Genomic DNA, 24,162 nt, shown 5'->3' with positions numbered 1-24,162 from the left:
CCAAAGAAAACAGAAAATATTCACATTTATGAAGCTGGAATCAGAGAATTTTGACATTTTTTTCTTCCTCTTCCTCCTTTTTTTCTTCCTGTAATTCCTTTCCTCGTGTGTTTTTCTTTTGTTATTTTCCCTCCTATTCTTGTGTTTTTGTGGTTAGCAACTGTAGTTAGTGCCAAAATTTTCTGTCCACCTTCTTGTTAATATTTAAGGCTTTACATTAACACAAAACTTGTTTGCAGTACATCTTTTTACTGCATAAGGCAAAACAGTCTTGACATTGCCGCCATTAAAGCAGGCCTTAAATGCCCTTTACTCTGCATTAGCATCACTAATAATGACAAGGCTTTAACCACCAAACACTTTGTACCATTACACACTACAAGCAGCAGCAACATCCCCATCCCCATCAACAGGACGTTGAGTGACATTGGAAGAGACGGCTAGTCCAAGCGATAGCAACACACCAGGTCATGAAAAGAAGCCCACACAGCCAGGAAACAGGCAAATAAACTAGCATCATGATTCACTACCGACCAGGGCAGTGAGCGTAAAGAAAAACCCTGAGGACTTCAATCTCTGAAGACTTGCACAAAATGGAAAAATCCTATTTATAGTCTGACTCGTGCCCAAAAATGTCAGGACACAAATGTTTTTCCCTGACACTGCCGGAAGCAGAGCAACCAAGGGAGATGGAAATCATCTAATCGGAAAGAAGAGAAATAGAAAAAACCTGTACTTGAACACAATAGGTTCCTATTTGATTTTAATCAGACAAGAAAAGAATAATGTAAACTATTCTTCAACTGAATATGCCGTAGTGATATAACAGCAAAAGTGGATGAAAGTGTGACCTGATGTGAGTGTGTATGGATAGTGATTTGTTAGATGATACCCTGAGAGCCATGTTTTGTGTTTCAATAGAAAATGCAATTAGGTGATCCTTTAATTTGGTCTGTAGCCGTGGATTGGCATATCAGAAAGATGCTGTACCTGTGTGCACAGAATTATATAAGGAACACAGTATGTAAGTTTATGAAATAGTCTCAAAAATGTGAGAGAGTTAAAATAATACCCATCAATTAGGAAATATTTATTCCAAATTTATTATAGAACAATTGCAGCAACAGATGTAGCCCATAAACTCCCATTGACTCTTCTCCTTAAACTTTTTAAAAGGTCCGCTTAGCTTCCAAATTAGGATTTGGAGCAAAATCAACATAAATAAATTCTATGTATGGCATCAGAGATTGTTGTTATTTATTTATACGAGATCTGTTTTTTATCCAGAGTACATTGCCGGAATCATGACCAAAAAAGACAACAAATGGGGCCATTAAACTATTAGAGATTTAATCTGGACATCAGTGAAATCAAACATAGAAGGTCCTGGAGAGTCACCCGGAGGGGTATTTATGTCCCTCTGAGTGAAAAGCTATTTGACAAAGCACTGCCTGATCTAACTTAACCACTGGTTGTCAAATATTTATTCTCATGTATTTCCCAGCAGGGTTGTATTGATTTGTGCTCTTTTAGGAGTACCATCTTGCCATTGGCCGCGTCATCATTTTGTCAGCATATCAGATTCTGCCTAAAGTGGATACTGGCCATTATATAATTTCACTAATGCTAGCGTTTTGTTACCCAGAGGACTGTGCCACTTTACAGTCTGTGGTGTAATGAAAACAAAGTTCAGGCGACAACTGAATGCGCAAAAAGTCTGGGATGAAACATGGAGACAATGACAGCACATACTGTACTAGTAGGGCCAGTGTCAATTATGGATAGTTCATTCTGCTGGACACACACAAACACAATACACACACATGAACATACTCGCACATGCACACAATAGTAGAATACTTATGTTACTGTACTTATGATGGATTAAGCTAATTTGTTTGTCATTATCCTCTCTCATCACACTCACACACACACACACTGGTAGCTCAAGTCTTATGGTCTTATTGAAGAGGGCTGATGAGACAAAAAACTCTTGTTTTTACCTTTCATTCATTCTTTCTGATGTAATCCTCTAATTTGTTCTCTCTGGCCATCTTGAACCCTTTTCCTATCCAAGTATAAGGAGACACTTCTACTTAACTTCTCTGATAATAGATGCCTAATTGCCCGCTGTCTTTTCCTCCACCCCTCTTGCTCCTCTCTCTCTCTCCTCTCCCTGCTTCTGTATGTGTCTCTAGAAGTGTGACTGCCTGCTCAGCCTGGAAGCCTATTCAGCAGACCAGAAGCGCCGCGTGTGTCAGTGCCTGAAGGACAACATTGACAAGCAGCTCCAGCTTCACAGGAGGGAGGCTCGTGTTCCGCATTTTGAACAGGTATGACACATGGACACACACATCTGGGAGCATTTGCAGTTCTATTTGAGGCCATTGAGATGAATTAGTGAACACATGAACACATGAACGCATATATTCGTGCATACCCCCATCACAGATATCCCACGAAACAAACTTACAAGCATGCACACTCAGTCAGGAGCATGTAACAGTTTGCTGCAGCTCACACAACCGTCACTACAATTTTCCACTTAGCTCTTATGCTTCTTTAGGCTAGTTTAATGCTGCCTCTTATCAGGCTCGATTTAAATAGTTGCACTGCTATAGTGGAGTTTCAACTCCAGTAAAGTAGTAGTAGTAGTAGTTTACTGTTACTGCTCTTAACATATACTGAACTTGACAAAATCACAGCTGTGGTAAACTCTATTTGTTGTGATCATTTGAAACGCTAACCATACTACACTTGACTGAGTCCTGAGCACTGCGAGTACCAGGCGTTTTCTTGGTGTCCCACTTGACCTGTGGTATGGTGACAGCGGTGACACATACAAAAAAACTACATATTAAAATGAAATAAAACTTAAATTCATGAGTTTTTTCGTGATTTGAGGTTGGAAACGTCTTTTTCATTAACATATTTGTGTTTATTAGCTTCCATCCACCAGTACAAACTATTGGGCAGTTGTCATTTATGGCTACAGTTTTCTTTGAAAATAAATGTCCATGGAATTAGTGTTTTGGGATAAGGATATATTTTTGACCAAATAAGTTACCTGCTATCGCTGATTTTATTGCCACTTGCAGCAGAAACACAACAGTGACATATTATCCCCTTTTAAGTTGATTAGCATTCACCATTAACATTCAGTTGGAGTCATGTTTCAGTTCAGCTGACACATGTAAGTACAATATTCACTCTCCTTTTAGCTCTGTCTTTGGTCTTTACCAACTTCTTAGGGACATATGTGGCTCTCTAAATGCTCCTCTGTGTCTGCTGTTTGGTGCTGAGCAAATCTTTTGAGCTTCTTTGCTAAAAACAGCATCTTCCTGCTGCGCCCACAAACAACCCCATGTGAGTGAACTAAAACAGTAAATTTATTGGCCAGAAAATCAAATCAATGAGCTGAAAGGCACTGAATTACCTCCATAGAGCTGAGGAAAACTGCAGAGCTAGGTAATAATTCTCCGTGGGTTAGTCACTACCAGTGACCCCTTTCATATTCCAATTACTATACTATTGTTGTCATGTTATACTTTTTGGAAGCGTTGAATTGGATCAAATTGAGTGGAATAATAGAATCCTATGATGTGCAGAAAGTGAAGGTTTATTAATTTTTGCCCAGAAAATCGAGCTCAAATATAATCACTTTTGGATTAAGTGATTACACCCTTACTCGTAATGTAGCACAGTACAATGGTGGTGCAGGGTGCTGTTAAGGATGCACTGTAACTGATCTTTAAGTGCTCACTTGGCTTTGACCGCCCTGATTAAGAGGGTGCCTGCTGGGGGAGCTGTGAACGAGATTACCGTGGCCCAATTCGGTCATTTCAAGAGTTACCTAGGGAAATCTACTCAAAATTATTTTTTTCTTTTCTTGTCACGTTTTCTAATTGCTATTTAGGAAAACTGAAAACTGTGTGAGCGACTGTCTGACAAAACCTTTTGACCAAATAGATACATGTGCATTTAATTTGATAGATTTTAGCATATTATTCTTTTTTAATTTGATTTACACCATTCCCATTTCTTGCGTCTTTCATTTTTGATGAACAGCAGAGACAGCCCATTCACTTCATAAATTTAAAAGCTGTCCAACCCAGTTTGTTTGAGTTTTGCTGAAAGGTGATTAAAAGGGATAAATAGCCTTGTGCGGAGATGTCACACCTGTTGTACATTAGGGCTTCATTTCATCAGCACATGAAAGAGAGAAAGAGAGAGGGACAAGCCGACACTCTTTCATCCCTTTCTCTCACTACACGTGTGTCCATGTGTATGTGTGTGCCCATATGGTTCATCAGAAAAGATTCAGGATGAGACCTGATTAGCCAGAAGTGTAAATGACCCAGAATTTGTCCCGTATCTGAATACTCTCTAATATTTGAACTACTTTGTTAACTTCGTCCAACATGTCCAACAAGATTTAAAGATTTTAACACTGTATCAAAGAAACGGTGTTTGACTGCTACAGTGTTTTCTAGCAGGAGTGTCTGTACACATAACTGTAACGTTCCACAGCAACAGGATGGCCATTGTACATGTTGCTTTCCTTGCCTGTTTCCTCCCATGGCCCAGTGTTAGTTAGTTGCATCCAGCTAAATATGTGAACACATTTACACACACTGCAGTGGTCAATACGTTCAATAAAACAGCTTGGTACGCATGCTCAGTCATGTGAGTCAATGCCTTCTATTGACCAAACCAATGTATTGATCGGTATAGACATGTTAAAGAAACTGCCCTTCCAGTTTATATTAGCACTTAAGTTGTGCAATGATCATTGTAGGATATTCCCCTGGCCCACATGAAAAGGCCTTTTGTAACTGCAAAGTAATTATGCTTTTAAAGCTTCAGCTGTTTTCTTGTCAAAGGAAGCAAAATAAACCTTCTAGTGTGTCAACTGGGGTGATGAGTCTCACAGTTGGAGGTACCTGAGGGAGACCAATCTCTCTCTCTCTTTCAATTTCTCTCTCTGAGTATGTTCACACTAAATAAAACACAAATTTTTCTTTCACTTTGGCCCTCTGTTCACCACTGAAACTCATGCTTTTCAAAAAAGCACTCTCCAGAGTGCATAAATAAACACTTACCATGTGTTTTAATGTGGATGGGGAAAACGTCCATAAAACCTAAAATGACGTAAGCCTGCTCAGACACTCAGTTACTTTGTGGCAGTAACATTCAAGTAGAGAGAACAACTTTCTGTAGCCAACACACTCTGTGATCACTCCTTTTGAAGTCACAGTGAATCAGAAGTTAGAGTGTCTGAATCTTCTGTAAGGTGACATATTTTCGAGTAAAACAAACTATGCGGCATCTGTGGCGGGGGTTTAGTTATGAGGTGCGGTTTGGCTTAACGTATACAGTGCGATATGAAGTGGTAGAGAGATATGGAGCTGCAGAGGACTGTTGGCCTCCACCCACATCTCCCTTACCTGTTTTGTTAGATCCGGAGTCAGAGGAGGAGGCAAAAGCAAATAAGTTAGAACACACTCTTGTGGAGATGTAAGAAAAATCTTTACCCAATTAAATCTAAACAAACACCTCCTATGATATTGTTTAACTAGCTACTACAACCCACAAGCTAGCCCTTTCCTGAATGTCATCCCCTCTTTCCTCTATGTCTCTATCCTATCCACAACAAAGGCAAAAATGCCCCCCTTAAAAATATGTCAATATAGCTAATCTCACAACACAGCTTGTCACAAATGTATGTAATATTGTATAAGTAAGAACTAAAGAATTTTTTTTGGCATACAGCGACGTGATCATAAAATAATGATTTCATCTCAACGTTAGATGCCTCAATTTTGCTATTTGCTGGCCGAAAATAAGATGACAAACAGATTTAGCGGTTTTATAATTTCCTATGTTTCATGCGTTTCAGACGGACATGGCTTCAGGCACACACACACAATCATACACATGCCTATAGAAACAGAAATACATCATTACTCCTGCAAAACCTGATCGTACCACCTCAGTAAACTCATACATGCAGGTTTGCATCCATTTCCTGCCCGGTGGGATTATTACAGTACATTCTTTGTGCAGTTATTAGATCCTTTTACTGAAATATGTTATTAAATGGAAATCTGATTGGTGTCCTAAAGGCAAGAGAATGCCTGCTTAATCATAACATTTTACATCTTGACAAATTAGTTCACTTTTGATTGCATTTCTCCACAGTACCTTAGAGGCAAATAGTTTGTATTCAGTCAACTCCAAATGTGTTTAATTATATGCAAATCAGCTTTGTCAAGTACGGGAGAGATGAGAAGAATGCCCTTGAAGTTTCTTGCATGGGAGTCTTTAACAAATAAAGAGTCCTGTGTATTTTAATTGGCATCTAGGTAAGAATCCTTTGGGTCATTTCATATTGGCGAAAGAAAAGAGGACACATTCCCATAGACAGACATGTTTAGACACATATGGGTCCTATCTGTTGTGATGGTGTGGTGTGGGGACAGAGAGGACCCAAACGCAACGCTCAGAGGGAAGGAGGTTTATTGAGGGAAAAAGTGGTTGAGGGACTGGAGTGGAGGGAGAGGTGGATGCCGGGGAAACACAGGCACGGGGAACCGAGGAGACTGAGGCCAGAGTGCCGGGGGACACTGGGGCCGAGGAAGAGAGGAGGCACGGGAGAACTGGGAGGACGCCGTGGGGGAAGTCCGAAGAGGAGAGGACCGGAGGATGAGCCCAGCCGACAGAACGGAGGACGAGGGCGAGTGAACCTGGGAGGGAAACAGACAGAAAGACAGGGTTAATGACACTGTGGGGACAAAGCACAGGGAAATAAACAAGATGCTGAATGAGTGCGAAAGCTTGAGAGGTCAAGTGGCACTGGGTTTGGAGCAACAACGATCAAGCAGAGGTAGCGTGGAGAACCGGGGTTGAAGTACTGGCAGAGGTGGAGTTGATTGCTGGCAGGTGTGGCAGGTAGGGGAGGAGGTTAACGAGATGCAGGTGCGGGTCGTTGGCTGGGCTCAGGAGCGGAGGGAGAGAGAGAGAGAGAGCACACACAGGGGAGGAGACACAGGGAGGCAGGCACAGAACAGGGAAAACAGAATCACAGACAAAAAAAGGAGAAATAACCAGGACATTCACCGTCAGCCGGGCTGCCACCACATCACCTATCCATCCACAGACGACCACTGGTATTAAATGAACACATAAAAACATAACATCAAAATCCTGTGACCGCAGGATAAATACAATGATAAACATGTGCACCTTCATTCAGCACAGACCAAACAGTCCAAAAAACTCAGGGAACCTTCCTGTAATTTGACATGGAAGGATATTCCTTTGCTCTTCCTATTAATAACTTCATTTCTGCCCCACCGTTACTGCTGAGTCAAAACCAGAACTTATTTTGCAGCCTGAATAGAGTGAACCTTTTGATGCACTGTGTGTATTCCTGCCAAGTGAGTAAGAATTGCAGCAAAAGAGCTTTATAAAATTACCCATTGAATCACACATTTCCCTTGTGTTAGAGACTGCATTTGTCCTCCCATGCACAAAGCCAAGTAAATCCACACTTAGCTGAAGCATGCACTTTACTCAAGAGGGGTGTTCAAGTGTGCAGAGAGAGCAGAATCCACTTCAAAGGGAAAAAGCACACATACCATAGAAATCACATTCATTCTATCTATTTCTGTTACTTTGTTCATTCACGTTTTTCCTGCAGTTGGGGTTTCTCCGTCACACTGTTGTGACGTCTACATCTGCCTATGAACGCTTTGAATGCTTCCCTCTGGAAAAATTTGGACATGAGCCTTTTTCCCCTGGAAATCCTCTAATCCTCCAGTCCCTCTGTGAGTCGGGCATGCTGAGAGTTTACCAGTTTCTATTTTGTGTGGAGCTTTATTTAAAGTCAAAGAATTTGGGGCGAATGTTTATGATGGCTAACTTCAACTTGAATAACTCATGCCTCTTTCTTAAGGGAATGAGTTAGTCAGGGAGATGGACAAGAGCATATTATGCAGTAGGTGATGTTACACAGTCAGGTGTTATAAGGGAGAGAGTCCTGCAAAAAGACCATGAGGCAGTTGTTGGGCTGAATTTTCCCAGAAGTTACTGGACTGAATAAATTGCCTTGACAAAATATGCCAATAAAACTAAAAAAAAGCCAAACATGTCAAACCTCTCAAATTTGCAAGCCATGATAATTTAAATGCTGAAGAAACTATTGATTTTCCATTACATTTAATTTAGGTTTTTATTTACATTGTAGAGAAACAAGCACTTATATCTCACAGCCCTTCCTTGGAAAGCTTCCGGATCATTCTTCTCTCGGCAGCATTAGCCCCTAAGCTGCTGGAAAAATAAATTTGTTCAGCTGCACACACACACACACACACGCACACACACGCACACACATACACACAAATGGGAATTTAAGCAGGACCGGCCATTTTGAAAATGACAGTTGCACTTCATCACACACAGCATTCGATGCTGGCACTCTTCTGACGTCTTTGAGTCAGAAGAGGAAAGCAATACATTTTCTACATGAGATCATAGGCTCACATAAACAGTGGAAGAAAGATGGCTGCTGCTAATGAACAAAGTGTGACTGTTGAGGTTTGGAGGCAGCTTGTTCTGTTCTCTTTCTCTGGCTGTCTCATTTCACATTTATGAGAATCTGTCTTACTCTTTCTCTCGACTCTTCAAACTGTTTATTTACAGTGAAACTAAAGACAGTGGTGGTCTCTCCTCTCCCCTGTCTTCCTGTTCTACCATGCCCCCCCCACAAAACACACGTACGCACTCAGTCAATGATAGACAAATCTCGGGACAGTTAGGAAGTGTCAGTGAATATGCATCGTTTGAGCAGCGTATCTCACTACGAGGGCACACTGAATCTTAAGCAGCAACACAAAATAACAAACAGAGAATAAGCTGATGAGTACAGGATTTATCAGAAAACAGAATAAATAATTTTGCCCCATTTTGTGTATGAAGATTTTCAAGGCCCTTATCTTATCTTATCAGGTTATGCTGCCATCCTGCTGTATTCATGTCAACTCTTCGGAAAAGCTACAATTTTACTACATTCGCTCCACCCCTTGGTGTTTATTACTCTTTAGTCATAGGTCTTTAGCAGCAGTACAGCAAGTCAATGTTCAAAAGTTGATGTCTGAAAATGAAGATTGAAAATTAGATATAATCAGTTTTCCATCATTTTATATTAAGCAATGTCTGCAAGCTTAAAAATCCAACAACTCCACTATACAGAGAAGAACAACAAAGATTAATAAATTTACTTTGAGTATACTTTAAACACAAGTAACACATAAACTGCACACTAGTAGTATTCATATAAATTAATTTTAAGATTACACCAAAATAATACTGCAGTAGTACACTTTTACTGTTTTTCAAAGTTGCTTTGAGCATACTTGGAGTACTAAATGACATATATCTCAGAAATAGTTCTGTAGCACAAAGTACACTCCATAAACTAAAAAGTGGGCCAGTTAAGTCTAAATAAATATTTAACTGGTCCAGTAACAAGTATACAAATTGTTTATCCTTATATTAACACAAGTATACTTAATGGCGCTAGAGGTTTAATAATTTTTTCTAAGGGGAACAATGACTCACTAGAAGTTTATATTTACTGCGCCAAAAGAGCACAAGCTACAGCTCTACAGAGGAAGTAGAGTAGATTAAAGGCCAAAACAAAGAGTCTGACAGTGGGTGAGATAGGGTCTGATTTGGACGATGCAGAGTGAATCCGTGCTGGACCAGAATGAGATGAGGATTTGATATGGGCCTTACACGACAGTGGCTTATCACAGATCGAACAAGACTCTTGGTCGTTTTGGCAGGAATCAGAAAGATCTTTCAGGGAGAGGGGACTGTCAGGAAGACACGGATGATAGTAGAGGAAGCATATTAGAAGTGATAGTCTGGTGATGGACGTTGAGACAGTGACAGGTACAGTCATAGCAGTCATAGGTTTTTAAGAAGGGAGTTTAAGTTTTAAGGGAGTTGAAGAGTGAGACAGTGTCACTGATTTACAATAGGAGGCAGTGAGTGGTACAGGAGAACGTGAGGGGAAAGCTAACAAGTAAGTCAAGGAAGGAGTGCCTGTGATTTTTGACAGTTTGTTTTCACTTGGTGTCCGATGAGGATAGGAGTGAACCATTGGGAGAGGTTGCTACACACCTGTCATCTCGGAAGTGGGGAATTATATATAATTACAACGTAAATGGCAAATATAAGGAACTCAGTGAAAGTCTTCTGCCAGGATCACCAATAAGTGTAAACATAAAGTCTGAAAACAAGAGGTAAATATAACGTGTCTCAACACAAAGTAAAATATGGGCAGCATTTGTACTGGAACATGTTCACGTGATGTTCTCTTGCTCTCTTTGTTTTTCTGCAACAGACGCACACTTTCCTCTTCATTGTTTCTAATTAGACATGGATGAATTCCGTTTGTCTTGTCTTTGCTCATCTCTTTTCTTCACGCACACATACATCAGACTGTATGCTATTTTAGGGATGTGTTGTCTTGTGCGGCATCTAAATTTAGAACTTTATCAAATGGAGCAGATATGAGGAACTGAGCAGAAACATTCATATGTAGATATATCACTGTGTAGTTATGACTTGTTTTCTTCTCAGTGGAGATTTCTGCTTCTGAATGGACATAAGGGCGGCAGTGTGGTCTGCTGGTTAGAGACATCGTCTCTTACAAAGCTTAAATGCAGCATCTATGTCCAATTTCTATATAGAGAAATTGTTTAAAGAATTGGAATAAAGTATTGAGTCTATCAGAAAGTTCTCCACTGCACCTTTGCAGAGGTTTTGCTGTGAACAGAAGGAAACCCAGGACAGCTGTCCACCGACTGCTACGATACCTGGTCAATTATTTTGGAGGATGAAGCAACATCACCATCTCAAACTTTCCTTTTGTTAGCAAATCTAGAGACTACCTGGAAAATGTTGAGAAACTCTGCTGTCTTCCGGACAATACTGCTCCTATGTGGATGCATGTATCAGTAATATGAGAGCATATTAGTTATTTCCTCATTCTACAGTCTCGTTATGGAGGCTGTAGTTGAGAATTTGAAAAGTTCACCAGAAAGCAAGAAACAAGAGAAATATTCACTTCAGTTGTGTTCTTTTTCCTCTGGGTGCTTCAACCACAGACTCATCTACTCCTGTGTCATTTGCCTTTTTTTCTCTTTTCTCACATCTTTTCCCCTCTTGTTACTGTCATTGCAGCGGTCAAGTGCAAATATGCAATCTTTCACCTTCAGTCTCACTCTATATTTAGCACTGTCTTTGTTTCCTTCGGCTATCTACCTCTCCCTCTCTGTCAGTTACATACACACACACACACACACACACACTTACAGCTCAGCAATGTTATTCATTGTGGCCCTGAAGTGTAGGATTAATCCTCCTGTCTCTCTTTAAACATTAATGATTTCCCTTTGATGGAGTGGTGTTTGGCTTTATTTTAGCTCACCTTTAACTATTCATAACTGTGTTATATAATGGCAATTATGCATCAGCATAGGAGCTAGTATGGATAAAAGCCTCGTGGACTCAGTCCTAAGAAAGCACAGCAGAGCATGAAATCCATTCACTGTCAATTTTAATTTCGCACATTCTTTGCTTTGAAAAATGACGTTTGCTCCACTGAGCATGCAATGGAGCTGGGATAACAGTTTAATTTGCAAATAGCTGGGCTCTTTTTGATACGAGGATATTTTTGATTAATAGAGTTTGATGACAGCAGTGACACTGAGAACTTTAAAACATTCTGCCACCAATTAGCAGGAGGATGAAGAAATAGGGCAAAGTGCTGGAAGCAGATGAAACCCTGAAATCTAGTTTACCTTAAGTTAGTTGATATTCTACTTTTTAAATGTCAGTCATTACTTTCTGCATCACCGGAACATGTTTCTTTGAGAATACCTTTAGCTAGAGACAGAGAGGGAGACAACGGTCTGTGCATTGTAATTGACAATGTTTAAAATAGCTATTTGAGAAGGCCACTATATATTAGCACATGATATGATTAGATAAGGCCTGATGAATAGGTTGCATGGCTTCCTTCAGGTCTGATGCAGACACATGATCATTGAAACAGACAGGGTTGTGTGTGTGTGTGTGTGTGTGTGTGTGTGTGTGTGTGTGTCTTATTAGGTGTGGAAGACATGGCCCTTAACATCCTGCTCTTTGATAGGTTTTGATTCGGTGCTTTGATTTGCAACAGAGCAACTTCTAAAAATAGCTTGTAGGGGAAGAGAGAGAGAGAAGTGGGGAGAGAGAGAGAGAGAGAGAGAGAGAGAGAGTGAAGGACATTGACTGCTTTCGTCTCCAGAGAGTTAGTTGCATTTGATCTTTTCATAACCATCACTCCCTCTCTGTTTTTAATACATCACATTTTCACAATTCCTCCTTTCACTCTCACACCTCAATCTCCTCTCCCCGATTCCATCTGTCTTCATTTCCCTTCCTTCACCAAATCCCTTTTTACCCCCCCACCCCTCTTTCTCCCTCCTCTCTTTTGCACACACGTTAATACCATGCTGGGGGAGAATCTGGGACTGCAGCAGCAGCACAGACAAGAAGCTGAACAAGGACGAGAAAAGAAGAACTGACACTTTCAGAGAAACGGACAGGAAAAATAAAAAACCACACATGGTCACATTGGATTAGCAGCCTGTGTGTATTCGCGCCGCACACGTGCACTGTCAGCGTGTGTATGTGTCGATGAACTGTGCCATTCTTGGTCATAATCTGGGACACGCCACCAATTATAACACACTTACACAGTCACACAAGCCAGCAGGCGCACAACTCGTCCAGATGCCGGTGTCTAAGGTAATGCACAGTATCTTCTGTACTTTTATGAAGGTCAATCAGAGAGCTTTTTTGTCTCTGTAGTTGGGATTATTGTGTTTGTGTGTGTGTGCAGTACTGTAAGTATGCTGTGAATATGAGTGTATGTGAATTCGACTGTGTTTAGATTGTTTGTGTAAGTAGGACTGTTTGCATGCTGCGATCACAACAGTTGTAAATGCTGTTAAGTTATATTTCTTACATTTATGTAACCAGGGATTTTTTTTATTTTCTATTTTTTGCACTGCATAGTAAATGCTTCTTTTGAGATTGGTTGGAGGATTTAATTTCTGTTATTGTGGTTCTGATAAGCATAGATAAATCTGTTCTGTTAGAAAATACCAGTGACTTAAATTATGTGCAGTGTTTATCTTTATTAATGCCGCCTTGAGAATGAGAAAATAGATAGAGACAGAAGTAAGGGAAATTAAATCTGGCAAATGACTCTTGTGTGATTCATTCATCAGTTAGTTGGGGCTCATGTAGTTCCAGTCTCTGGGTTCTATTTATGCATTAAATTGTTTTATTGGAGAAACTCTACGACTGTTAATGTTGACTCAGTATCAGTGTAATAGCGGCAAACACTTTTAATTCATGTTTTTTCTTCGCAGTAATTAGCATTGAACTGTCACCTGCTGTATATGACACCGTCTTGTTTTGTGTTGGACATTTACCTCACTTGTCAGTGATGGATCGTTGTTGACCTGAGCAACCATGTTGCGAGACAGCAGGTGTGTGTGTGTCTTCTTCCTTTCAATGTCAAATGTTCCTTGTCACGGTTGGGAGATAAAAAACCTTTTTCCTCTGTAGCATTGAGAGGCTCTTGAGATAACAGAGTGAGAGGAGGGTGAGAAAGTAGACAGAGTGTGAATGAGTGAGTGAGAGAGAGAGACAGAGATAGAGTACCATGTGGTTCAATTTGTCACTCAGGTACAGAAGGTACATGTGTTTATCTAACAAGACACACTAGCCAGGTTTCCATCCAAATATAGCCCACATTTTATCAGAAGAAAATACCATTACGCAAATATAAGGAATTGGTTCATTGAGATAAACAACAGTTGATGCTAACTCTCTGGTCGTGTGACATTAAACCTTTGCGGTAGAATTGGATGCAACGAGATGACGCAATTAAAAGAGCGCCAGTCAGACCTCATATATTTTTTTCTTTTCTGCATTTTCACTCAATTTGTTTTCTTTCTACAAATTAAAAATGCCATAAAATCAGTTGGATGGAAACACACGTACTGATATATTTACTTTTTATGCTTATATCATATTTAGCCTTTTTATAGAATTTGATGTTGTATGTAATTATGAGTGCAACCAAAGTGTTCAAGGTTTTTACTGAGATGTTGAGAAAATTTGTACAGTAAAAATTTGTACTTTTACTTCTGCACCTATGCTACATTAACAAAACAGAATCTTTAGGACTGGGTATCTTTAGGAACTGAAATGTGTCTGTACAGTTCAGTCAAATGTTGAAGGTTTCTAAATTTCTAAATTATTTTCTAAATTATTTAAAAAAAAGTTGCATTGGCACCTGTATTAAAACATTTCTAAAATATCCACCCATAATTAAGATAAATGTTAGGTTTGTTTTAGTAATATTTCAGCACCAATGTTGCCTGTAGTGAGGAAGAATTTATACAGTTTCATGTATTTATGCATTATATGATGTTTCCTTAGTTGTTTTCATCTTATTAACTTCCGGAAATGAAATTGCCTTTATGGAAAAACAGTAGAACCCATGTTGCTGAAGTCAGAACCTGCCATTAGCTAGCTAGCCTTAGTTCAAGGTGGCTAGCATTTTCCATCTCTCTGGTCTCTGCGTCGTTGAGGCATAGTTTGAATAGAAATGGTACACTGATGTCATACAAGTCAAGGATATGTGACAGGCTATGAGTCATTGGAATCATACAGTGCAAACATATCTATATATAGCTATACAATACATATCTATGGTGACCTTGACAACAACAAAAAACAATGAAACTGTCACTGACCAATCACAGTTGAACAATATGAAACATACAAGGCTTTACAAGTCTGCACAGGAAGTTAGATTGTGACTTCCTGCGTACATGTTTTACAGACGTCAAATCTAATGTCCAAAAGAAAATGAGTGCATGCCAGATTTAGAAATGTTAAAAAATTGAGATATAGAAGAGGAATTTAAGAAGAACTGAATTTAGAAATGTGTCTAAAACCAGGATGTGTAGTGACATCCCTGTCCTCTGAGTGTTGTGTCCACTGATAAACAGCTAAGAAGGTGACTTTGTAACTGCATAGTGTGTCAGAAAAGTGTGTGTTTAAACTTGTACCACACGTGTTTGTGTGTGTTATAATGAATATGATTCCATACGTGTGCTTCATGCATCCTGTGGGACCTGTGGGTGCTGTATTGCCTTAATGGCTGCACAAAGAAATGATGGGCGGGGGTGTTATGTGGGCACAAATGGACACAATGTATGTACACATGTGTCAAGCAATATTTGCAAACCCACACACATCTGCAGTCGTGGAGACCATTTAGGACACACACTAAGCTCATACTGCTCATTTATCTCTTCTCATTATCGCTGTCTCCTCCCTCTCCTTTTTTCCTTCTCACTTGTTTGTGCAGCTTGGGAGTCTACCTTCTTAGCCTCTTAGGCACTCTCTCTCTCTTCCGTTCTCTCTCTCTCTCTCTCTCTCTCTCTCTCTCTCTCTCTGTGTACGCACAGTTCAGTTGGCCTAGCTCTGACAGAATCACACACAACAGCCCAGCTAGTCAGTCACAGACATTCACACAGCAGTTTGAGAGAGGAAGTAGGCCACTTTAATGGGGATGTGTGAAGTGCCTGTATCTGCCATAAGCGGACTGTAACCTGGAACTGCTTCCCCTTGCTAGGTAAGGTTTATAACTATCGCTTTATTTATTGTCTATGGGGCGCAGTTGTTTTATGGCTAATTTTAAAAAGAAAAATTTAATGCAAATGAATTTTTATGTTGCTTTGGAGGAAAAATATTTTTAAGATTATTCATGTGGTTAGTTTGAGTTGCTGAAATTGTTGTGCTGCTGGGGAGCAGGGAGTGGTTTGGTCATGCAGACATGGAAACAAGACTGAGAGATGGGAGGAAAGATAGGAAAAAGCAATAAAGGTTTATTTATCACTAGGCATCTTTATGACGGGCTCATATGAGGAGTTGTGTGTCATGCACTCTTGATTCGTTTAACTTCACTATTTCTAACTGCTTCTGTTTTTTTTTCTTTCTTACTTTCCATCTTTGTTTTAATCTTTCTCTACCATCACTTCATCCACATCTTTCCTTTCTCTAATAGCTTTAATAGCTTTCTTTAATATAATTGCCCCTGCAATATCACCTCCCTCTTTTTCTGAACAACAGAATGTTTACATCCCCAGTTTGACACTTTTATTTTACAGTCATTTTTGCTCCGGCTGTGCCCTGAGTCGTAGGGTGAGAAGCAGTGAGACTAAAAGGAGGAGGAGAAACAGTAGGGAGATAGCCATTAGGAAGACGTACTCTAAACCGTGTCAGAGCCAAGATGAGCGTGATGGAGACAATAGGAGAGAGCGACCACAGGGGGAAAAACAACAGGAAGCACACTGGGGAAAATTGCTTTTCACTTTTCCTTGTTAGTGGAATTGTGGGGTTATTCTCTACTTACTAGAAGGAGAAGGGCAGACAGAGAGAGAACTGGATGCAGGAGCGTTTAGCTGGTGCCTTTACAAATACAAATAGGGAAATGGTCAATAATAGACAGTTTGAGCAAATGATAGGTTGTATTTGGATGAATTTTACAGTATAGTGGTGTAAAGATATGGAGTTTTTACAGTGAGAGAAGAAACACTCTCCTCTCCTCTCACTCTTCCCCTTGTCCTTAATCAATAGTAGACAGTGTCAATGACCTATCCCTCTGTTGCACACACACACTAACAATTTGTTCCACTAACCCCAAGGGGACATCTCATTGACATAATTCATCTCCCATAACCCAATTGTAAGCTGAACCCTAAAACCAAGTGTTAACCCTCAAAAAGCAGTCTCTACCCGTGTGGACCTTAATTTTTGTCCTCACGTTGACACAAGTCTCCATGGGTTAGTGTGCATTCAGGTTAAAGTCCCCACCAAGATATAAGAACATAAAACAGCGCTGTATTAATAAAATTGAATTGAATTGAATTGAAACACACACACAGACTGAAAGTGATTTATCAACTGGTCTCAGCTTGAACAAATGAGCTGTTTGTTATTTGTTATAACCTGGAACACACACATACACACACATACACACACACACACATATGCACATACAGACATCATTCTCTGCTTTTTCTATGAAGGGGCTCTTTCCAGTCTTTTTCAGTGGTCACATTGTCTTCAGCTGCCTGGCGTCACTGGGCAAGTTACGTCAATGGCATTTTCTCTCTGAACCCTCAGCTTCTATCAATAATGCCTTTGCATAGTTGGATGTGACGTTCACCCCCCCCCAAAAGAAGCTAACCCATCCCTTTTCCCCCCTCTCCCGCTGTCAGGGACTTTGCCTGGTTTCTGTGAGAGAATGAATCTTGATTCTTCCAAAGGTTTTGTAGGAGTGGCAGTGCACCATATTATTCCTGAAATGAGTTTGCAATTTCAGTTGAATGACTAAAACATAAACACACACACACACACACACACACACACACACACACACACACACACACACACACACACACACACACACACACACACACACACACACACACACACAGGAGGACTATGTCACCAGCTCTCAGTTTTTGCTGAAATATTAATGAGAATAGACTTCATGCTAATAAATTGTGGTCGATATCTCCAAGGTTTAACTCACTGCCAAGTATTCCTGTGAGATATTGAGCCACTGTATTTCTTTTTCTATTCTGCTTCAATTACTGTTGCTGACAGAATATGTGTGATATGCTGCAGTACTGGTACCTGACATGAATAGCAGTATTGTTATCTAAATATGAGTGGATGAACTTTAACTAAATGATGATAATGTTGCAATTGTCAGGTGAAATTTTTTTTGACAAAATAATCTGTTAAAGCTAAACATGTACACCTACATAAATACTAGAATTCTATGAGGAAATAAAACATTTTTATTACTGTCTTAAGCCAGTAGACTTTTGTTAGGAGTTTTTACATTATTCAGTTAAAAAGATGTACTTTTATGTCCCCAGTGTTCACCTGACGTCTTGTTCTCCTGAGTTTCTTTGATCTACAGTCCCCTTTTCACTTGTTCCCTTGCTCCCTTTTCCATTTTCAGTTTTCTCCTTCCCTTTTGGCCTGATCATAATGGAGGGGTCTGACAGATAAACAACTATTAACGTCTCATCGCTCTTCTCTCAGTGAAATCGAGGGCAAGATAGGCCGGTGCATTGCTGTGCATATAATGAGGCCATTCAGAGATTGATCATCTGTATGGTCTGGTCCCTTAATGAATTATTACCATTACACAAAGCAATAATGGCTCTTAAATCTTCAGACCACAAATTGATATAGACACGGTACATGTCAAAGCATGCCTAATAAATTTTTTGTTGGCGCAGACCTGCACACATAGACACACACAACCCTACAGGCTGTCTTCCCGTCCGTCATACACATACTCTCTTTCAAACAAGCAACAAACGTCAGGCTTCTAAATTAAACATAACATGTTTGTGTCTCTTTGGTTATATATGACCTGTGATTGCAGGAACGTAGAAATTGAATCATGTGTGAGTTTATGTAACAACCTGTTGGAGCGGGTTGGAGCAAATGATTTCACTTAAAGCAAATGAACAACTATGTGTGTATCAAAAGGAGTCAGTGGAAAATAATGTGGTTCACAAGTGCTATAGAAAACAAGTTTGCTATCGTTGTTGTGGGAAATAACAAGCAGCATCAAATCCCCAAGGAGGCTTATGGTCCCTAAATGACTATTTTACGCAGAAACTTACTTCCAAGTAACACACACATCATAAAAGCAATTTCTCATTATTTTGAACAAATTGTAAATGCTCTGACACACTGATGCAATTGATTATGTACACTTGTCTGCTGTTTCCTACATTATCAAGTGCTTATGTCATGCTGATCACAATGTGACTGATACCAGTATCTGTTGAATAATCCTACCCCCCAAATCATGTAGGCATAAGTTCCTTTCATAAGTCACTAAATGCAAAACGGTTGAACACGTTATCAAAAATCAAAGTTAAACAAAACCAAACTTTATTCATATTCTTCGCATACAAGTAGGCTATATAGCGGAACAAAGTGTCGTTTCGTACGGACCATAAACAAAGTAAGAATAGGCAACCACAAATCACAACATACAGAGAGAGAGAGAGAAAGAGAGAGAGAGAGAGAGATTCTATACATGTCTATCAGACTTTTTTTTATGGAAATGTGTCCTGAATTGATGAAGATATCTGTTGTGATGTGGAAGAGAATCTGTGACATGACAGACAGGAACATCAGCCAAAGGGGTGTTTCCCATCAAGGGACAACTTAGGGCCTAGTATGTCATGCTTACATTTCTAATTTTGTAATTTTAGTCCTGTATTTTTATTTTCTGTATCACCATGACAGGCCTTGTCAACAAAAAACAGTGATTCCTGTCCTGTCTCCTGCAATATATAACTTCGTACTGGTGAAAGTGATGCATGCCATACAGAAATTGTGCAGCCTTGTGCATTTCTATCACTGTCATCAGAACCTTAGCCAAAGTGTACATCAAAAAATACTTACAGACTACACTGTTATATATATATATATATATATACTTTAAGTACATTTTGCTAATAATAGTTTTATACTTTTGCTTGAGACCTTTTACTTGTAACAGTGTACTATTGCTGCTTTTACGTGGCAACGAGAAGCAAATGCTGGTGACTGCACTTAAATTGGAGATGCATATGGCTGTATATACCCTCCCAAGATGAAACTTGGAATTGGCCTTTACAATATCGACTGAAAAGGAAATAAAAACCATGGTTAAAATACAAATCTGAACCACTTCTATTGGAAAACAGTCATCAGTATGCTAAGTAATGTGCCACATGCAGCAAAAAGGCAAAAACAAATAACTCCTAAAATGTGTAACAAAGGAGATGGGAATACTTTTAAAATCTGTCATTGTAAATGTTCCTATTTCTTGTTCTATGAACTATGTTCATTTTGTGCTTTCCCTCTGGGCTATCTCTGGACTTCTCTGACCTTGAAAGTCTTTTGAATAAATCAATGAGATAAGACACTGAGCAAAGAAAGCTGAACAAAGGTACAAACAATAGTAATGCAGGCTGATTGGGCAGACTTATATCACTTAAATATCCTGCCAGCCAACTTGCTGCCATACAGATCCACCAGTTAGTTAGTGGGAGGAAGAGAGTAAACACACAAACAGTGGCAAAGAGGAAGAGAAGAGAAAACATGTCCTTTTGTTTTGAAGTGTACAATATTTTCAACAGCATTGCAAATTGAGTTGAGCTGGATATATTGAGGTTGGAGGTGGATTTGGCAAGTGCAATTGCGGAGACATTAAACCATTAATATTAGACTAAGTAGAGTGACGCAGGGGAAGGCTTTAATGTTCTTTAATGTAATGTCTTACTTAAAATCAACCAGGACACAGGAAATTAAATAGAGAAAGGGGAAAGGAGGAAAGAGAAGGAAAGAGATAAGGATGAAAGATGGCACCTTGAAATTGAGAAGCGGGAGGGGTTGGGGGAAACTATGATGCCAGAGTTCATAGGTACATCTTTAGCTTTTGGAGAACGCACAGCACAGCTGCTCCCCTGGGATGAATCTCTCATTGCCATAGTAACTGTGGGACAGAGTTCACATGTTGTCCCTCAGTGACTGTCCACGAGTTTGTGTTTCCCTGTAGTTCTATCTGTATGAGAAGATTTCGACCCTCAGAGATTTAGACTTTAAGAATAAGATCTTTTTATTTTATTATTTATTTTTTCCAAACAGAGGGAATTTTTGTCAGTTTTCATTCCTTCACTGACATATTTTGGAAATAGGATTTTGGAGGTTTTCACTGCTCTCACCTGGTTTTGTCTGTGTTTCTTTTCCACCCAGTTGACACAGTTACACCAAGCATGAGTCATGAATGAACAGGTGGTGTTAAAAAGAGGGGGTATGCTTTTGTAAAATATGCCAGTTGGAGTAGGATCATTTGACAGCTGAGTGTTTGCGCAACATACCTTCTTGCCCTCAGTGCTGGCTGCTGGTCAATACATTATTACAATTTAAGGTCCAATATGTGTATTTTATGTTTAAACAAACGTGATGGAGTTTCTGAATTCAATCTCTTTAGTTGTGCACATTACCAGAATGCAGGAAATAAGGTCATGTAGCTTACCTCTGTGGCCTATTTTGGCTTCAAAAAGCCACATTTCCCATTTTGGGCTGACAAGCATGCATGCATATATATAGAGTGTGTATATATATATGGGGTAGATAGTTTATTTGAGGTTGGTGTAGGCAAAGAGATCAACATGTTAAGTCACTTGTAATTACCATAACTTCCAATACTCATGGTTTTCCATGGTTTCTCCTGTATTTCAAGGCCATCTCCTGGCGCCCTCCCATTTTGTTATTTCTTCTGGGAATCTACCGTTATTTGGCATTGCTCTCAAACTTTATTATGAATAATCATCATACATGGATCCAGCTTTTGGATGTTTGTCTAACGTCCCCCAAGTTGCCAGATTATCTATGAAACACAGTCTACATACACTATCCACCCTCAGAGATTTAGACTTTAAGAATAAGATTTTATTATTTTTTTATTTATTTTTTCCAAACAGGGGGAATTTTTGTCAGTTTTCATTCCTTCACTGACATATTTTGGAAATAGGATTTTGGAGGTTTTCACTGCTCTCACCTGGTTTTGTCTGTGTTTCTTTTCCACCCAGTTGACACAGTTACACCAAGCATGAGTCATGAATGAACAGGTGGTGTTAAAAAGAGGGGGTATGCTTTTGTAAAATATGCCAGTTGGAGTAGGATCATTTGACAGCTGAGTGTTTGCGCAACATACTTTCTTGCCCTCAGTGCTGGCTGCTGGTCAATACATTATTACAATTTAAGGTCCAATATGTGTATTTTATGTTTAAACAAACGTGATGGAGTTTCTGAATTCAATCTCTTTAGTTGTGCACATTACCAGAATGCAGGAAATAAGGTCATGTAGCTTACCTCTGTGGCCTATTTTGGCTTCAAAAAGCCACATTTCCCATTTTGGGCTGACAAGCATGCATGCATATATATAGTGTGTGTGTATATATATATGGGGTAGATAGTTTATTTGAGGTTGGTGTAGGCAAAGAGATCAACATGTTAAGTCACTTGTAATTACCGTAACTTCCAATACTCATGGTTTCATGCCATCTCCTGGCGCCCTCCCATTTTGTTATTTCTTCTGGGAATCTACCGTTATTTGGCATTGCTCTCAAACTTTATTATGAATAATCATCATACATGGATCCAGCTTTTGGATGTTTGTCTAACGTCTCCCAAGTTGCCAGATTATCTATGAAACACAGTCTACATACACTATCCACAGTTTCAACCCATCTGTCACTGCAACCTGGCAACTCACAACCCGATCCAAAGGGGTATGTGCGCAGCTGCTCTCTGCGCAGTCAAATTTTCAGGGCAAGACGGTGTTCGATCTAAATATCAGTACACATTTAAGCTGAGGTGGAGGAAATATGTGAAAGTGTTTTAACGTACATTTTCTAAACATTTAGTCAGGGTGCGAACTACGGGGGAGCCAGGTGTAGCTTAGCTAAAAGCATGATTTGTGATATTTTGGGGGTCTCTAAATATTGACAGCATGCTTTATTGCCAATAATTTCCATATTTCTCTATAATCATGTGTAAAATTAGGAGCGTACAGACTTCATCCAGCCAGAGGGAACGATCGATATTGACTACCAGCTATATACACCATGCTAGCCTCAAAAACCCATCTGTAACTGTTCCAACATTAACTTAGCTCTCCTTATGAGCTAGGCTCCTTACATGCTTGCTTATAACTTTTTTTAAGCTGGGTCTCTCACATTGCAAGCATTAGTGTTGGACAGATTTATGTAGCGGTGTTCATGAGGGAGAGAGAATGAGAGAGAGAGGGATGGGTGAGCGAGGGGAGGTGCTGCGCGAATGCGCTACGGTCCTCTGCAATCAAATACGATTTTAAATAGGCCTAGTGAAAAAACTGAAAATCAATATGTGGCGGTCAGCGTTGATATTGTGGCGGGCCGCCACAAATAAATTTGTTTTTGAAACACTGTAACCTATCTGCTCATGTTCAAAATTTTCTGTACATTCAGAATCTCTCCCACATATCATAGTTCTCTGACATGAAAAGAAAAAAAGTCGCAATATTACGAGACTAACGTCATTAGCCTATTTAAAGAGAATTCATAATATTTTACTACATGCCCTACACTGCATTATACGACGGAGTATTAGGGCCACAATGAGGAGTAAAAACCCCCCAGAGATTATGAGAATAAAGTTTTAATCTTTTGATAATGAAGTCGTAACATTATGAGAATAAAGTAGTAATATTACGAGAATAAAGTCGTAATATTACGACAATAAAGTCGTACTATTATGACAATTAAGTCATACACAAGCATCTTGTGAAGTTATACTTCAGTATAGGTTTCTTGAGAAACCACGAAACCCCTTTTAATAGCAAGCAGATGTAAGCAACGATAGCCTTGCAGTCAACCACTACCAGCCATTTCCTCTTCCTCCAAGGCCGTGTGATTCTTTCTTCAGAATAGAGACATTTTCTTGCATAGTCTTCAAGGTCCTGATACTGATAATTTGGTGCTGATGTGCCCAAAGATTTGGTATGTCGTTATTTGCGATTCTCCACGTTCCTCATTTTAACGCATGGATGCGGCAGGCTGCTCTTCTGATATTTCCCCTAACATGTAAAATACAACTTTATTCTAGTAATATTACTACTTTATTCTCATAACATTACGACTTTATTCTCATAATATTACGACTTTTTTACTCCTCAATGTGGCCCTAATACTCCCTCGTAGCATTACGTTACTGATTCGCTGGAAGTATCCCCTCGACCGTCTGACAGACACCGAACTGGATGAGAAAAGGAGGTGCTCATGCCGGGGGAAAACAAAACTAACTGACAACACCTGTGACAACACTATCTGGCAGAAATCTCAGACTCAACACACATGTTAACTTCAGCACCTTTGATAAAGTGCCGCTTAC

General features: G+C 39.6%; 1 protein-coding gene across 6 annotated transcripts in view; it reads left to right on the top strand.

Moving 5' to 3' along the window:
- The window catches only part of rgs3a (regulator of G protein signaling 3a), a 157,776-nt gene that overhangs the window by 90,172 nt on the left and 43,442 nt on the right, over positions 1-24,162 (top strand). For 4 of the 6 annotated variants that reach the window (XM_038733259.1, XM_038733261.1, XM_038733260.1 and 1 more), the window contains one exon: positions 2,199-2,333. In XM_038733259.1, coding sequence (XP_038589187.1) covers positions 2,199-2,333 — 135 coding nt within the window. Of the gene's footprint in view, positions 1-2,198; positions 2,334-12,709; positions 12,865-15,640; positions 15,776-24,162 lie in introns of those variants that run through there. The other 2 variants (XM_038733263.1, XM_038733264.1) reach the window with 2 other exon arrangements.

Source organism: Micropterus salmoides, unplaced genomic scaffold, assembly GCF_014851395.1.
Source record: "Micropterus salmoides isolate LMB-PRFRI ecotype aquatic unplaced genomic scaffold, ASM1485139v1 Ms_hic_scaffold_20, whole genome shotgun sequence".
NCBI lineage: Eukaryota > Metazoa > Chordata > Actinopteri > Centrarchiformes > Centrarchidae > Micropterus > Micropterus salmoides.
This window is presented reverse-complemented; position numbering and strand designations above follow the sequence as displayed.